The following is a 17,757-nucleotide window of genomic DNA, read 5'->3' as shown; positions in this document are numbered from 1 at the left end:
AGTCTCACTCTGCAGCACAGCACTTCAGACACGGGGCTCCAGCCAGGGGGGAAAATGCGGCGCTGCACTTTGCCTTTGGCCAAATCCTAAGTAGCTCTCGGCATGTATTCCTGAGTTCTTCCGAGAGTCCATCCCAGTCAGTAAGCTTTTCTTTTTGGCTCCGCAGCTTCCAGGGCTGACAGAATCACAGGCTCAGCTGCCCAGGAACTTCGTTTGGGCTGTGCTTGCACTTTCTCAAAAGTGGGTGAGGTTCTCCTTAAAACTCCTTCTGGCTCATCAGTCCATCTTGGAGCTGCAAGGCTATGTTAAGGAAGCATTTCTGGCAGGTTTGAGACCGAATCCTGAGAGTTTCCATTCCCGTGCGCAAAGGAAAGCCACAAGGATCTACCCCGGGCAGTTCTGGCAACCCCTAGACCAGGCAAAGTTTATCACTGGCTTTAATGTGTAATGAAGGGCAAAAGAGGCGGCTTAGAGGAGTGAGGAACAAACAAGAACCACAGGCATTAAAAAGCTTAACATTATGCATTTATTGTATTTTATAGAGCCATGTTACACATGCTTGGTGCTTCAAACTGAGTTATCAATGTTTTTCTGGATGCAAAGCCATCTGATGCTTGATGCGGATGCCTTAAACACTATAATATTTCTGCGTCTATGACCTATGAGCTAAGGAAAAACCAAGGACAATTCCAGAAATGGCAAAGAACACTTAAGAAAAAGATGTACATGAGACACAATGCTAAGTCCTTGAGTCAGGGCCTACAGAAATTACCAGAAAGTGAACAAAAACAGAATTTTTCTCACCATCTGTAGTAGGTTAACAGAGCCTCAAAACGGGTATGCATGTTGCAGAGAAAAGGTTATCCTGTTTGGTACGGATGCCCATCTCCCCTCCATAACATATGCAGATACCCTGCAGCCCCAAGAGCAGCCAACAGAACAGACCACAGCAAGCTGCCCCTCCCACATACCCCAATGCTGTTTCTTACAGTGGCTGAGTGTCTGATGAAGAGCAGTCAATTTGATCAAACTTGCCACTTTGTGGAAAATCAATCATTGTACTTCCGATGAATGAGATGCCACCACACTGACCCTCTCTGCAGACTCCCAGAATGCTAGCCGGAACCAAGGGGGCTGGGATGCCCAGCATGGCCAGAGCCCTCCATTTGGCAGCTCACGCCTTCTTGCACCCAGTTTGTGGGAGGTAGGATCTGCCTGCTGACCTAATGCCAATATACAACTTCAACATTCCCTTCCAGTTTTACTAAGGGGGACCGGGCAATGTGCATGAACAACACGCCACCTGTCCCTCCACCAAGTCTCCAAACAGTCCCAGCTCAAAGGTCCTCTCCAGCACCATACTGACCACTCAGGCCTGGAGCAGATGCCAGAAAGCCTCTTAGCCCTGTATCTGCCCTCCTGTGGATGAGAGGCCAGCCCTCTCCTGCCTGATGCCGCTTGTCCGAAGGGCCTGCACTTAAACCATCTTCGGGCAACCAGGGCACCTGCCCACATCTGAGCAGTAACAAGATAAATTCAAAGGTCAGTAATTTAGGGTGAATGATAGCTAGCCAGCCAGCCAGCCAGTCAAATGCCAAAGAGTCACTGGTGACTCCGAAACCGTGGGGTACCTTCTGGAAAGTCAAAGAGCGGGCTATGAAGTGCATGACCAGAACCGCAAGGAAGTACATCTTCAACTTTCAGCTTCCTCCCCGTCTTGGGTTTGGGTGGAATGCACCTGCCAGGACCTCCTGGGCCTGAATTCTGAAGAAGCGCTATGATCGCACTAATGCCAATGGAGCTGGGACAAAGGGACACAAGTGTCCCCTACGGCCAGGGGTCCAACGCAGTCCAGTGACAGGCAAGGAGCTGGCTTCAGCAGGCCATCAGAGCAGTTAGGAGGAAACCTCATGGCACCGGTGTGGCCATCAGGTACACACCTGTGAGCAGCTTTAGCTCTTACTACTGTTTTGACCTCTGGGATCTTTGCTTGCTCCGGTGGTCAGATGTCAAGAAAACAGAGGGAACTTACGGAATTAAAGACTAACAAGGACTTCCTAAGCCACACTGATTCCAGATCACAGAGGATCAGAGACACAGGAAGTGATCGCTTCTCTCCGCCATAGCAGGAATGGGTGATAGATAGAATCGTTAGGTTTCCAATTCACAAAACTTATCTTAGGGGGCCTGGTTTCCCTGTACCACAGATAAACTCTAGTCTGAGACCGATCTGAGGCACATTAAAATAGGTAAGTTTTGCTAGGCAGAGTGTAAACAACAGATACTGGGGCAGCAGCAAACCCACCTAAGAACTCTCAAATGACTTGTTGGGTAGGCTTCTTCCTGACTGAAGAGACTCACCTATTTGTAAAGAAATGAACTTGAACTCTGCTTAGAAACATGGGCAGGCAATGTGCATACTATTTAGCAAAATAAGTGACATTTAGAAGAACTTGTATGTTAAACCAAATAGAAAAAAAATCTTGATTTTCCCCAAACCCCCAGGACTTGAGTCTAGGCAAAGCATACAAACACCATATGAAACCAACAGCATAGCATGAGTTCAGGGTCACCTTGGAAAATAAATGTCACCCTGGGGTGACAGTTCTTTATATAAATATTATGCTCCCCCTTCTCAACCCCACTAACAAAAAGGGGGAAATAATAAATTCAAAAATAGAAAACAACATCTTGTTAAGTGTAAACTTATCCTCTGGAGTTTTTATATTACATATGCTAGAAACATGCATTTATTCTGCTCAGATGTAAGAAAATATGTCTATCAGTATTACTTATAAATTAGATTAATCCTCAAGACAATGGACTATTAGAACACCATTTCAAATTTTAGTAAATTACATCTTTAGCAAAATTATAAATTCTAACCACAAGCAAAACGGGTTCACGCTAAACCCAATGAGACTTCCCTCTACTTTTTATAGTGCTGCTCATTTATTAGTTTCCTATATTATTGTTGGAGATTCAGAGTGCTATGTCAGCAAGGTACTTGTACATTAAGTTTGCTTTGAATCCCAGATAGAACTCCTTACAGAAGTTAACTCTGCAGACTGAGAGAAAACATGTGAACAGAGAAATCAGTCAAGGGGAGTGATGACTATTCCACTCAGAGACAGAAAGGGACAGAAGAGATGGCCAAAGGCATCCCCCTAGGAATCAAGGCACAGAGGAAGAGGGGCCTCCTTCCACCGGGAGCCTGGCTCCTGCACGTCATGGCATGGCTCCCAGGGCTGCTGGCAGGACTTCTCCACAGCACAGGTGTGCTCTGCTGTGGGCCCTTGGGCAGGGTCCTGAAGACAGTGCCAGGGCCAGGCTTCAGTGCAGCATAATGCTGGGCAAGGGTGATGCAGCTCTGGACTCCTGCTACAGGCACCAACTAGGGTGACATTTCAGTACGGTCACACTGGGACTGCTCAACCTGACAGTGGGGAAGGCAGGTACTGACATCAGTGGAATCCTTTGCCCAAGTCTCGTCAAAGAATCCCACGTTCTAATCAGGGCACTCAGCTGTGAAGGGCATCTCCACCAGGGGCTTACCTCGCTCCTGACTGCCAGACACAGCAAAGCCTGGCTTATCCAGAGAACAGCTGGGGTCTTCTGATTAACTCAGTTCCATCAAACTACCAATGGATAACAGATGCTGGACGAATAAAAAAAGGGCCTCAAGTTATATTTTTCATTCATGATTCAAAAGGCACTTCAAAACTCCACAGAGCCACACGGTCACCCATCCTCCTGTATAGGACCAATGGAGAAGCTGTAAGAGATTGGGCTACATGTTTGAGCTGATGGTGTCCTGGCCATTTTGTAAATAAATATGGTATTACTTAGTTTGTCATTCATCTTGCAGAGTCAAGCATACATAGCATAGGAAGACACACAGTATCTTTCCATTTTGAATAAATGGAATTTTGCTGTATCACGGCAGTTTATAAAATATTTTCAGCAAGTCTGGTATTTAACCTTAAGGAAAATCCAAAATTATAATCGTATATTTAAGAGGTCACAATGTGAGAGGTAAAGTACTCATTGAGCACAATTTCTGAATAATCTAATCAACCTCGCCAATCTGCACCCAGTATCCATTTAGAAGCATGAAATTAAGCTACTGGCGCCCAATTGCCACATCTGCTAGCATTTAGTAAGGACTCCACTGGATGGAGGAACAAGGCTCTCAAGCCTAATAACCACCAACTGTAAGCATTCCCTGTTAGAGAGCCTGCTGAAGCTGCTCTGAAGGCAGCCCGGGTGATGGAAGGGCTTGGTCTCGCCTCTGCGCGCCCCACTGCCAGCTAGCGCCTTACCTTGGGAGGCGCTCAGGCCGAGGCAGATGCTTCACTCACATGCCTGCAGGGGCACTCTGAGGTAGCTCCTTAACTCGGGATGCCTGTTACTTTACTTACTCGCTTTCAGAATTCAGGACATGTAAGAAGTATTAAAATATTCATGCATTGCTTTAACCACAAATCACTGTAATTGAGTGCAAAATAAAGGAAACTTGAGTTGCTTTATTTAGCTTCCAATTTCTGGGAGGCTCAAGAATTATAAGTATTCTGGACAACAGAAGAAAATAAGACTGTGCTTACAGATCTTTCTCTGCCATGTCCTTGGCTTTAGGATTGCTGCTTTATTGTCGCCCTTTCTGTTACACGGATGTACACAGCAGGTGTTAAAGGTACAACACATTCTACAACTGAGCACCACTTTCTGTAACTGAACAGGCAAAGAAATTACACTGAACATCAGCATCTGGCAGTATTTTTTGGAAAAAAAAGTGACTAAAATGGGTTTAAATTGATTAACACTATTAAATCACATCTAATATTTGATACTACATGATTCAATACAGCTATACGATACAATTATACAAAATGTGTTAACATCAAAGAATACAACCAAAATTAAGATAGCAAACAAAACCTATATAACTTTTTTTTTTTTACAGGAAAATACTTTTGAAGTATGCATGTAACTGCCCATTCTTTTAAAGAAAATCTACTGCAAGCAAAGTTATCAACCTCCAGAAAAATCACACATAGCATTACTAAGCATATCCCCAAAAAGTGTACAATATGCACACTTGGAAAATACAAAATTAAAAAAATTGTAAGCAACAGGTGAGCTTCATATTTATAAGAATGTGAAAAGAAGTCCCATTTTGAGCACTGTTGTATAAAGAATTGTCTTTTGATGCGAAGTTCATGAATTGTCCTCCTGTTGGGACCACACTTTACAAAAACACCGTGTTTTTGAAACGAGATTACAGAGCAAGATAGAGCATCTTAGCAATGTCATCTTATTAAAGTTTTTTTTTTAATTTTTACTACTTTATCAAAACATGTCCCTTAGGTGTGTAGGATTCATTTTTAAAATTCTTCCTAGAAATAATATACAAAGAAGAGGCATATTTATTCCCAATCACACTCCCGGAAGATGCTTCCCGTGGTCGAGAAGGGTCTTCTCTCTCTTCTTTTCACTGGTTGTTTTTGGCCTTAGCATGTGTTAAGATGTGAGATTTCAGGTTAGTTGACTGGGCAAACTTCTTATTACAACCATCGAAGGGGCACACATAGGGCCTGTCTCCGGTATGGATTCGCACATGTGTGCGCAAATTGAAGTCCAGTGAAAAGCGTTTCCCGCAGCCTTCGAATGTGCACTGTCGAGGAAAGACCAGAGATCAACCCACTCAGCAACTGTGACCAGACCGGGAAGTCAGAAGCTCACTGCTTTGGTAGAGGACAGTCTATTTATTTTACCAAACACTTTTCCTCCCTACCCCAGGCAAACTTTCTAGATATACTCTAAAATTAGTGGCCAGGGATCTCTAACTCCACAGGCTGGACAACCCCTAAAACCCATGGATAGCCCTCCTGAATTGTTTAAACACAATGTAAGAGAAACCCCTTGGCAAAATGGCAAGAATTATCCTAAATATCAGGTTAAGGCCCTAGAAAATATTTCGTAAATATTGCCAATAGTAAAACAGAAATGATTAAGGAAGTTCCTAGTGTCAGTTATCCAAAAAGAATCATGTTAGATTTACTGGCTGCACTGCTAGTCTGTTCACTATTACACGCTTAAAACAAGATAACATACTACCTATACTTATTCTCATAAAATTTTAGAAATTCCCTGTCAATTAGTAATTCAATATACTATTAACCACCAAAAATAAATTACTTCAATCCCACAGTGAATATAACTAGAAACTTAGTTTTAGGTTTATTCCTGAACAATGCTGTTTTTCTCTTGCCATAAAGCGCGCTCCACAAACACCGATACATTCTGTGTCCAGTACCACAGATCACACGTGGGGAGTCAAGAGGCTGGGCAACTGCTCCTGTGGCTCAGCAGGAGACCATTTCTGTTTCTCATTAAGGAGCAAAAATAAGACCCTGACTCTGGGCTGGCACCTCCTGTGCCGTCACCACACTGCCCTCGCCTGCTGTGTTCAGAAGGGCAAGGCAGTATGGAGGGGAGAAGGAACTGGCTCTACCTGAAAGGGCTTCTCTCCAGTATGAACCAGTTGGTGTCGTTTTAGTTTTGAGCTCTCAACAAAAGCTTTGCCACATTCTGCACAGACGTGGACTCTGGGACCGTGGGTGTGCAGATGTTTTCTCATGGCAGAGTTATCCCTGAACATCTTTGTGCAGCCCTTAAAACAGAGAAAGAAGCTTAGTGGTTCACACTGCAAACTGTTAGAAAGGATTCAACCACTTAACAGCCTTTACTGACATATTTAAACAAAACAACCTCCCCACCCCCCCATTTTAATTTTACTTCGTATTACAATAGAACATTCAATAATCTAAGACAAAAACAGACAGCAGAAAAGTACTTATCATTTAATGCAAACCCTTGTTTCACAGATGAGGAAACTGAGGCTTAGAGATAGATGCCTTTAAGTAGACTTGCCCAAGGTCACACAACTAGTAGTAGCCAAACTGGGAGTAGAACCCAACACCCTGGCTTCCAGCTACACCACAGCCGCCTCACCCAACTATGTCCCCCAAAATGAAGTAACAGAAGCACTGATAAATAAATGGAGTTAAAATGACGGTAGTCCACCACTACCTTTGGTGGGCCCCGTATTCTGTGCTGCAACAATGGGCTGTCATTCTCCATCGCCTACTGTTCCCTCTTCTCTCTCTGCCTCTTTCCCCTTCTTGACAGAGAAAGAAGCAAGAGGGTCTCCAAGGAATGGCAACTACAGAAGAAATTTATTTTGTGAGACACTAGAAAAGGAAGAAGCAGGCAAACTGATACCAGTGCAAGGGGGAGGCAGATGGATGTGTGGTGTTCGAGAGAAGCGTGTCCTTAACAATTTCTTCTGCAGTTGTTGCCCAATAATGGGGTGAATGGGGGAAATGATAAGACAGCGTGACAGAAGGACAGCACAAGTCACCACTGGACAGCTTCACAGGCAGGAGGGGGAGCCACAGTTTTTTCACCTTGACCTCTAGGCTGAGTTTCCATTTAGAAAATGAGATTTTAAATATTTAATTGGTATACGATATATACATGCATTGAAACATCACACTGCACCCCATAAATATGTAGTTATTACGTGTCAATTATAAGTAAAAGAAAACTTTAAAAAAATTAATTCGGAAAGAGGTATACAGAGAAGCTAGAGAGATGACAGGCACTTAAGGCTTAACTGTTTTCAAGTGCTTATCTTTGGCCCCAGTGAAAATCATCACATTTTAAAATCTCCATATAAAGATCATTAAAAAAGAACGCAAAAAACTTGTGAATGCATAGTCAGTATGGGGGCAATATCATGAGCTAACTTTATCCTTCTCCAATTTTTAACTTTTAAAAATTATTTATTCCATTCATAATTCCTCCCCCTTTGTTTCTCTGTACCTATGCGATACTTGCGTTATTCTGTTAGTTTTACATCCAAGTTAAGTCTGAAAGTAGACCCCAACAAATATCTTGAAGTACTTTTCAGATTACCTTTTTATTTTAAAGACTAGCTATATTTGAAAACAATTAAGTACCACTCTAGTAATGCACAATTAACAGGGTCAAATTTATAAAAAAAAAAAAAATTGTGAAGGAAATTATGAAGTCTTTATTTAGCTTATTTTAGCAATATTCGAAATAATTTACAAATTCAATAACAAGCCTATGATCCCATAAATGTCCAAGAGTGAGATACAACCCACTATCTTAAGGTTGACTTGTGCAAATTTCTTATAAACTCTCTAAAGCTTCACTGACAGTTTGATGAACACTTTCCCCCTAGCATTACTTACTTTATGAGGGCAAGCTATTGTTCTTGGAGCATCGTCTTCTTTAATTTTTCTTGGCTTCATTCTTATCAAAAGAAAAAAAGAGAGAGACAGACAGATTTGTAGGAGTGGGCAGACTTAACTGGTATAAATCATATAGTCCCTAACATGCTTTCCTTATAGGTAACAAAACTAAAATTATAATACGCTTCTGTAAGGAGAAAGGATCAGACAACTGACACTGAGCGCCAATGACTGTGACGCAGCCTTCCCACTTTATAGATAAGGGTGCTGAAGCTCAGAAAGGGCGAGTTGCTGCCTACAGTCTCACAGCTATAAGCTGGTGCAGCCTGCAATGACACTGCGATCTGTGTGATTCAAATACTTGCTCTTTCCTTTGAACTCTTTAAAAACTATAAAAGATCAACAGCCTAGACAACTACAGACAAATCTAGCAGGAGGTAGGGCAAGGTATCCAAAAGCAGCTGCTGCGATGCTAAAGGTGCCTTAAAAGAACATTGAACATGGAGTATCTTAAAAATACACATCTCTACACACCCACTTAAAAAAACACAAAGTGGGTCCAATATGGGTCCATTTCGTACTGATACAAATGATCATTAAGATTTATCATTTTCAGGCCAGCCGTGAGGATCATTTGAGCTCAGGAGTTCAAGACCAGCCTGAGCAAGAGTGAGACCCTGTCTCTACTAAAAATAGAAAAAATTAGCTGGATGACTAAAATTAGAAAAAATTAGCTGGGCGTGGTGGTGAACGCCTGTAATCCTAGCTACTCAGGAGGCTGAGGCAGGAGGTTCGCTTGAGCCCAAGAGTTTGAGGTTGCTGTGAGCTAGGCTGACGCCATGGCACTCTAGCCCAGGCAACAGAGCAATCCTGTCTCAAAAAAAAAAAAAAAGATATATCATTTTAGCTGGGCATGGTGGCACATGCCTGTAGTAGTCCCAGCTACCCCAGAAGCAGAGGCAGGAGGATTGCTTTAGCCTGGAGTTTGAGGCTGTTGTGTGCCATGATTGCACTTGTGAATAGCCACTGCACTACAGGTTAGGCAACACAGTGAGAGCCTGTCTCTTAAAAAGTATGTATCATTTTAAAGAAGGGTACAGAATAGTCCTTTTTTTTTAGAATAGTCCTTTTAAATGAAGATTTATATACATAAGCATAAAATGTATCTTGAAGGAAAGACAACAAACCATTAGCACTGGTTACTTTGGGAAGGAGCCCCTAGTGGACAGGTGAGAACACCACATATTCTATATATTGTTTAATTTTTATTATAGCATTGACTTTTAGGGGTGGGGGTGGGAGATTACAATTTTTCCAAAAATAAGAGCATTTATTTTAAATGACAGAGATTTCTGATCCTACTTCTGGTCATGGGCTTGGAAGCTCACGTGTAACAAGAGTCCTGCTAACGTGGGCACAGCCTGGGAAAGACCTGTGTGAAATTACTACCTAGAGAGCCTGCTAATTTGGTAACTTACCTACCTGCTATCTCCTCTCAACCCACCTTTCTCTCCATATACTCCCTACAGATCTGTGTGTGGTAGAGGGGTGAGAAATTAAGAGCTCCTAGAAAACCTAGAGATGATTTATAACTTTGAAACAGATTTTCTTTTTGTTCCCTAGCTTTGCCATCTCACACCCCTCCATATTTAGTAAACAACCAAGTCTGTGATTCTTTAACAGTAAGAGCTAATTTACAAAAGATTACATCTTAAAAAAAAACGATTATTTCTGTCATCTTTAAGTTAACAAAGGCCCAAACAATGTCCTCCTTCACTGTGATCTGGGAAAAGGATTACCTGGATCCACGTTACTTTATAAAACCTGAACTTGTGAAATCACCTGGTTAAATTTTCTATGCCCTGGAAGAGTATAGGAGGAACAATGTATCTGGTAGCTATTACTCATCTCCACGGAGTTTGTTCAAGACTGTACTTGACAATTTCTGCTTTAAGTTCTACTAGAACATTTTTAGTCTGGTATCCTCCCTCACTCTAACCCTGTGAATACTCGTTCTTTCTTTCATGTAAATGGATCACGGATTGAACATCCCTACTCCAAAAATGCAAAATCTGAAATGCTCCAAAATCTGAAACTATTTGAGCACTGACATGATGCCACAAGTGGAAAATTCCACACCTGACTTCGTGTGACAGGTTGCAGTCAAAAGACAGTCGAAACTGTTGTTTCACGCACAAAATTCTATGAATTTCATGTTTAGACTTGGGGTCCACTTTCACGATATCTCATTATGTATATGCAAAATCCCCAAATCCGTAATACTACTGGGTCCCAAGCATTTCAGATAAGGGATACTCAATCTCTATTACCACATAAAGTGAATAATTTTTTAAGTGCCTTTTGTGTAACAGGGATCTGATTAGCTTTTGTTATCCTAAATACCAATAAATCCTAGAGTGCTTTTTTTCTTTTTAAAGCTCTTTTGGACTTGACTAGAGTTTTGGTCTAAGTTCACAAAACCAAGTAGGACAAAAGTTTGGTGCCACTGTACCTACCACCTGGAGGTTAGATCAGCTTGAAAAACAACAGTGATTCACATGAAAGGTTCTATTCCATTCAAATATTAATTTTAAAATGTACATTAAGAACTAAGTTTCAGGCTGGGCGCAGTGGCTCATGCCTGTAATCCTAGCACTCTGGGAGGCCCAGGTGGGCGGATCGTTTGAGCTCAGGAGTTCGAGACCAGCCTGAGCAAGGGCGAGACCCCCATCTCTACTAAAAATAGAAAGAAACTGGCCAAACAACTAAAAATAGAAAAAATTAGCCGGGCATGGTGGTGCGTGCCTGTAGTCCCAGCTACCTGGGAGGCTGAGGCAGGAGGATCGTTTGAGCCCAGGAGTTTGAGGTTGCTGTGAGCTAGGCTGACGCCACGGCACTCTAGTCCAGGCAAGACAGTGAGATTCTGTCTCAAAAAAAAAAAAAAAAAGAACTAAGTTTCAAACTTTCGAATTAAGAAATTTTATTCTTTGAGGATTCCACTGAAGCATTCTGTGCTCACAGTGGAGATGGCTACATGACTGTGTTTGTCCAAATTCATAGAATGGACATACCCAAATGAGGTAAATTTTACTGAATGTAAAATTGTATCTTAATAAACTTGAATTAAGGAGGATTAAGCCCCTACCATATATTTTCTTAGATTTATTCCCAGGAACTCAATTTTTTAAAAGACATTTATCATGGAAAATTTCAAGTATGTACTAAAGTAAAGAATAGTCTCGTGTACCATTTATCCAACTCTTAATTTTGTTATCAGTGGTATTTTTTTCTTAAAATGGCATTTTCAAAATGTGTGGTAGTCTTTAGAAATCTCCTCCTCCTCCTTCACAACTGTGTGGCAAATGTGGCTATATATATTGGTACATTTTACATTTTAATCGAATGCAAACAATGGAAAGGTCATTTTTCAAAAAGTTCACTTAGGCTGAAAGCGTTTTGTTTTGTGAGTAAAGACTAAAATCATACACCACTACTAAGAATATCTTCTCAACCCTCCCAAACTATTCAGGGGTAACTAAGATTTGAGTTTCCCATTCACTGACTGTGATACTTTACACGGATCTTTTTGAACCCAGAGACAATGATGACAACAGCATAGACACTATGAACAAGACAGTATGGGATGCATGACTTGGAGCTGACTTCTACTAGCTGTATGACCTTGAGCAAACTACTTAACTTCTCAGCCTTGGTTTCTTATTCTGTAAAAAGGTATGCTACTGGAGTTGCAAGGATTAAAAGAGATGATGTATGTTAAGCACTTAGGAAATGACAGCTATCATTACCACTGGCTACGTGTTAAATGGGCCTCACTAAAAAAGTGGTTTTTTTTGTTTTTTTTTTTTTTTTAGGGCTTGGTGTAGGGATAGTGTTAGGGTATTAGGGTGAGGGTTAATGGTTAGGTTTAGAGTTAGGGTAAGGGTGAAGGTGAGGGTTAGCATTAGGGTTTAAGGGGTTAGGGTGTTATGGTTAAAGTTGGGGCTAAAAATGAGTTCATTCTTTAAAAACATCATGCCAGTTGTGCTTAACACCCCAAATGGTTCTGGTGCTCCAAACCACCCTTTTGACTAAAGGACTGAGGGACTGGAGAAAGAATGGCACTAGTAAAGAAGCACCCCTCAACCTATTACATGTGTACGGAGGAGCCAGGTACCCAACCACAGAAGTTTCCTATTCAACTAAAGGTGAAGAATATGCTCCCTATGCTGGATTTATAATATCTTATTCTGGCATATACGAGAGGAACATTGTGAAGATTAGAGCCCAGAACCCAAATTTGTAGGAACTTTCAGTCACAATTTCAGCAGAGCACTGTGTAAACCAAAAGTTCCAACTAATTGAAACCTCCAAATGTCCCAGGAGTACAGATAAAACATTTTTGGAGTGGTGATTCTTTAATGAAAATAAGCCTCTTCCTTACAAAATAAGCTTAAGTTGAGTTCCAGACCAGAACCACCAATTTTGACCTGTGCTGGTGGAGCAGAAGTTCCTGTGTTATACAGCTACCATTTGCAAGCATGATCCACCTCTCTTCTTTATGCAAAGACGTTGCCTTAGCCAAATGAAACAAAGTTTGTTTAATCAACTATCTCTTAAATAGACAGCATATATTCATGGGATGATACTGAAGTGTTTTAAGGTATTTTCATCTCCATTATCCCATTTCATCTTTAATCCTCTGAAAGACTCAAGGTGAGTAGTTAACAACAACAACAAAACTAATTTGGGATTGCCCTAACCACTATTTATTTTAATCTTTCTAGACCAAAGGTTTTCAAAGGTCTAACTTTAGTTAATGAAATACACACAAAGGTTGGCAATTTAACTGGGAAATGGAACTTCTCAAGTCCCACTCGCTGACTACTTTTTAAAGTATTTACCAAACAGACATATCTGGAAAAAACAATGTCACCCATAGTGCCCACCTCCCCAATGCCATGACTTTCAAATGAAAGTCATTACTTCTTATACTTTGCCCACAATGTACCTGTAACTGACTTACTAAGCAGTCTAGGCTGAGTGTGGCAGGAGCCTAAAACATTCTTTGGTCAATTTCAAGTCCAGTTCAGCATGCCATCACTCCAGGACATGGAGAAGAGGGGAATACAGCTAACACTCTACCCTAAGCCCACAGCTCAGGGCCTCCAATGCCACCGTGAGTCAGGGTTGCAGGCGATGAGGAATGGAGGCCATCAGAGCAAGTTTTGTGGATCTTAATCAGTGAGGAAGATGTGGTCTGCTCTCCAACAGTTTGAAACTCTTGGTGCCTCTTCATCTTCAGTCTTCAGAGTCCCAGTCACCAATTCTGGGGCCTCCAGAAAATCCTATTCAACTGTTACACATTCTCAAAATGTGAAGATCTAACAAAATAGGGCAACCCAGATCAAATATTTCTTGCTACCACCACCTCCAATTAAAGAGATTTGTTTAGATTAACATGATCTTCAAGAGATACTATGCAGAATGAGGATGAGAATGAGTCCAACCCTCAATCACCTCACAGGGCCCAAACTCTGCGTCTTTACTTTTTACATATTGTCAAGAGAGCAAGATTTCATTCTACTCTATACATAAAACGCTTAACAGGCTGATTTAAAAAAAAACAAAAAACCACCGTTTATATTTGTATTTTGCGTATATAAATATTGCTATTTACTGTAGGGTTAAACAGTGCTAGGATTACACTTCTTGCTCTACAAGTCCAAAACAGTAGCTCCAAGTCCCAAAGAGAGACTCTTGCTGGATTCAGGTCATGTGAGTCCTCTCTCTTTACATATTGTCAAAATTATGCCCAATTTTTAGGCCACGGCTTTCTTAGCCCTAGCCCCTTGACCCTTTTCAGGAAAGTTCCTGATTGCCTTTTCTTTTTTATAAGACCCTTTTCCACACTACCACACTTCTCCCTTCCAGGTACTGACCGGGCCCGACCCTGCTTAGCTTCTGAGGTCAGACGGGATTGGGCGCGTTCAGGGCAGTGTGGCCATAGGCACTACCACACTTCTTACTCATTCTATCCACTACAGAATGACACTGACTGTTCTTGAAGAAACTCTTAAAGCTGGCTGACTTATTAGTCTAAATTGAATGTGTTTCCCGCCTGCTGCAGAGCTGTCCTCTTGGTTGTTTTTCACCAGAAGTCTTCCTTCTGAGGTCCATCTTCATTTTGCTGTAGTATACCCTCAAATAACTTCTCAGAAAGGGTGAGACATAAAACGAATCCATAGGTCTCTAAAACTGTCATTTTCTTGCCCTTGTATTTGACTGACAGTTTTGCTGGATGAAGAATTCTACGTTTATAACAACTTTTCCTCTCAATGTTTTATTGTCTCCTAATTAACTGCTGCTATTGAAGAAAAGTCTCGTTCAGGTCTATCACTTTTGTAGATGGCCTATCTCACTGGAAGCTTTCAGGTTCTGACACGTGCCCCTGGATTTTCTGTTCGGAGGACTGGGGACAAGCTCTCCTATCAGCTGCTCCAATTCTCTAGGGAGTGTGAACAATGCCAAGGGTCACTAACACCTAATTACTCCTACCTGTTCACTACCCCTGGTTTCCCCTTCTCTTTCAGACTTTGCTCCAGTCCTTTCTTTGCCCCTCCATGTAAATTACTTCACAATATATAATCTAAAGAGATTTTATTCCTCCCTCTCCCTGTACCTTCTGGAAACTTCTTCACTGGCTACTGTGAGGCTGTACTTCCCTAAGTCTCCTCCCACTTCTCTCAATGATGCTTCTACGCTGTCACTAGTTCCTCTTACCCTACAAATACAAGGGTTTCCCCCAAGATTTTATGCTGGGGTCTTTTCCTTCCAAAATCTCTCCCCTCAAAGAGATTACTTAACATTTTCATGCCTTTAGCCACTCCTTCCCTTATCAGATGACTCTAGCCCTAACTTACTTCCTAAAAACATCTCAAGTCCAACATGGACGATTTATTAGCATCTCTAACCCAACACTGCCTGCTCTGAACCCTAAACCAGAGCTTTCTCCCAATCTTCCCTGTCACCTAAGGAGTGAAGCTTGTCAATTTTGATTCTTCTTTTTTGTCCCCCAACACCCCTACATACACAGTCAATCCATTTCTAAATCTTTTCCATTGTCTCCTGCAATTTCTATCACATTTATTATTTTACTAACCGACTACCACAATTCTAGCTTAGGCTTTCATTAGTTCTTGTTCAACTGACCTCTCCCACTACCTGATTGTACCTGCACAATCCAGCCTGGATAGACAGCTGCAAAGTAATTCTCTCAAATTAAAGCCCCCTTCTCTACTGCTCAAAAACCTTTAGCAGCTGCCCACTGCATACTAAAAAGTCCACAGGGGTTGGTCCCAGGATACATGGACCTTAATGATCTGGTTCCAAATTACCTAATCATTTCCATGTACACCCTAATTCCCAGGAAACCCCTCCATCTCTACCTATCACAACTCTATGTTCTTCAGGCCCAAATCAAATGCCACCCCTCCATAAAGCTTTCCTTGATTCCTTTGTTCCATCTCCGAATCCTGAGCACATAAGGAATAGCTGGCTAATTTTAAGAATGTATGACAACATTGAATACTGGCAGACTTGGCTCAATCTGTCCAAAAACTCTAACCTTACTGCTAAGTACCCTACAGATTCAGTTTTTATTTGTATTTTTTGGGGGGAGAAGGGCAGTTAACATTTGATTCACATAATTGTATTTGAAACGTAAATGGCAATAAAAGCTGGAATATGTCATCAAGAAAAGGATAGAGCCTTAACTTTGTTAAGCCACGATAAATTAGAAATAAATCAATGAACATATTCTCTAAAGCTGTAGTTTCACTGGAGAAAAGGAGAAAAGGACAGAAGGGTAAGAACCCTCTTCATCAAGTCACAGTGGGATTCTTATGCCCACTGCACAAGTGGGGAAACAGGATCCCAGTGGCAGCAGTTGCCCACCCTTGTTTTCAGCAGGGCCAGGAGGGGCCCAGCAGGGAAGACAGACACGCCAGGGATTCCAGTTCTTTCCCTCCACCAGTAAGCTCTCGAGAAAGAAAAATGGTGTCCTACTCTGTTCTTAGAATGTGCAAGTACACACATATTCCTTTCTTCCTGTTCCTGCCCTTGCCTAAATTTCCTGGGCTAGTCTAGGTTCCATTCAATCCCAGGAATGGAAAGGCATTAGGTCTTCTGCTCCAGAGTTTATTAGCTCATTTCATTGCAAAACAAACACACAAACATCCAGTGGGTTCAGGTCTTCTTGACTGCTCACCTTGGACAGGCATAGGGGTCCCGGCCATAAATACCTGACCTTTTCTTATCATGGCAGCTTAATTTAACAAAATGCTGGAGGCTTAGCTGATGAAATAGCAAAATATGAACTGATGAAATCCTTTCCAGAGGTCAGCCGGCAAATCTAGTACAGACCCAGATCTCCTGCAGCTTAGTCCAGTACAACACATCCAAGTTTAAAATGTATACAAAGAGGTCATGAGGTAGTATAAGGATATCCATTTCAAAACAAATTATGTGCAATTTTATTTACTCACAAGCAATGTCAATTATGGAATTAAAGAGTATTTGCCCATCTTATTGTCTACAAGGATCTAAAATGCTGCCACTCACATTAATAGCATGGTCACTAATAAAAATAAAACTGACTGTTTTTGTTTTCACAAGTTTCTCTAGAGAAAGACTACAAACCACTATTGTAACTTAGGCAAAAAACAGCACAGCTGGCAAGATTCGAGCACTTTCTATAATTAAAAGAAAGGATAAGTTCTTATAACTTACCTAGCAAATTCCGCCAGTTGTTTGGGATCTGAGAGGTCAATGCCAGGTATTCCTCCAGGAGGAAGTTTCTTTCCTGTCATATACTCTGAATAATCAGGAGGCGAGTTCTCTCCAATGATCTGTTCTTCAACCACTGTCTCATGGTCAATATCTTTTTTTTCATCTAAAACACATCATGAGATTATCTTAGCTGAATAAATACATTTTAAAATTATAAAAACTGCTTTCACTACCACGTTCTTAAATGGGTAATTAACAGCCACCACGTCAATTTCTTAACTACTCACTTTGTCCTCAATCTTGAAATCCTGTTTCTGCTCAAAGGTCACCAAAATCTTCACTGCCAAATCCAGCAGACCTTTATACTAGCATTCTTCCCTAGCCTCTTGGGAGCAGTTCGCTGTTAGTGTCTTCGTCACTGCACTTCCCTGATTCTATCCCACTTCGACTGGCTTATTTTCAGCTTCTTGGCTTCTCCTCCTGCTTGTCAGAGTTCTGCTTTTTATCCACCACATGCATTTCCTGGTAATTACCAACTCAGCAATGACTGACTCAAATCTGATTTCATAGCCTTTGCCTCTTAGTTAACCTCTCGCCTACCTCCGCAGCCACCTCCTCTGGTTTCCCCTCACTCCTTGTCCCACCTATACTGGTCATTATCAAGTCCCTCACTGGTATCACAGGCCAC

At 41.6% G+C, this 17,757-nt stretch overlaps 1 protein-coding gene across 1 annotated transcript; it reads right to left on the bottom strand.

Annotated features, from left to right (window-relative positions):
* Positions 1-4,506: 4,506 nt before the first annotated feature.
* On the bottom strand, positions 4,507-17,242 carry YY1 (YY1 transcription factor; the record flags this gene model as incomplete). Its single annotated transcript, XM_012650101.1, has 4 exons — positions 4,507-5,674; positions 6,515-6,673; positions 8,283-8,343; positions 17,070-17,242. Coding segments are annotated over 4 exons (576 nt in total), but the record flags the coding sequence as incomplete, so codon positions are not given.
* Positions 17,243-17,757: the final 515 nt, after the last annotated feature.

This window comes from Propithecus coquereli, unplaced genomic scaffold (assembly GCF_000956105.1).
Source record: "Propithecus coquereli isolate 6110/MARCELLA unplaced genomic scaffold, Pcoq_1.0 Scaffold310, whole genome shotgun sequence".
NCBI lineage: Eukaryota > Metazoa > Chordata > Mammalia > Primates > Indriidae > Propithecus > Propithecus coquereli.
This window is presented reverse-complemented; position numbering and strand designations above follow the sequence as displayed.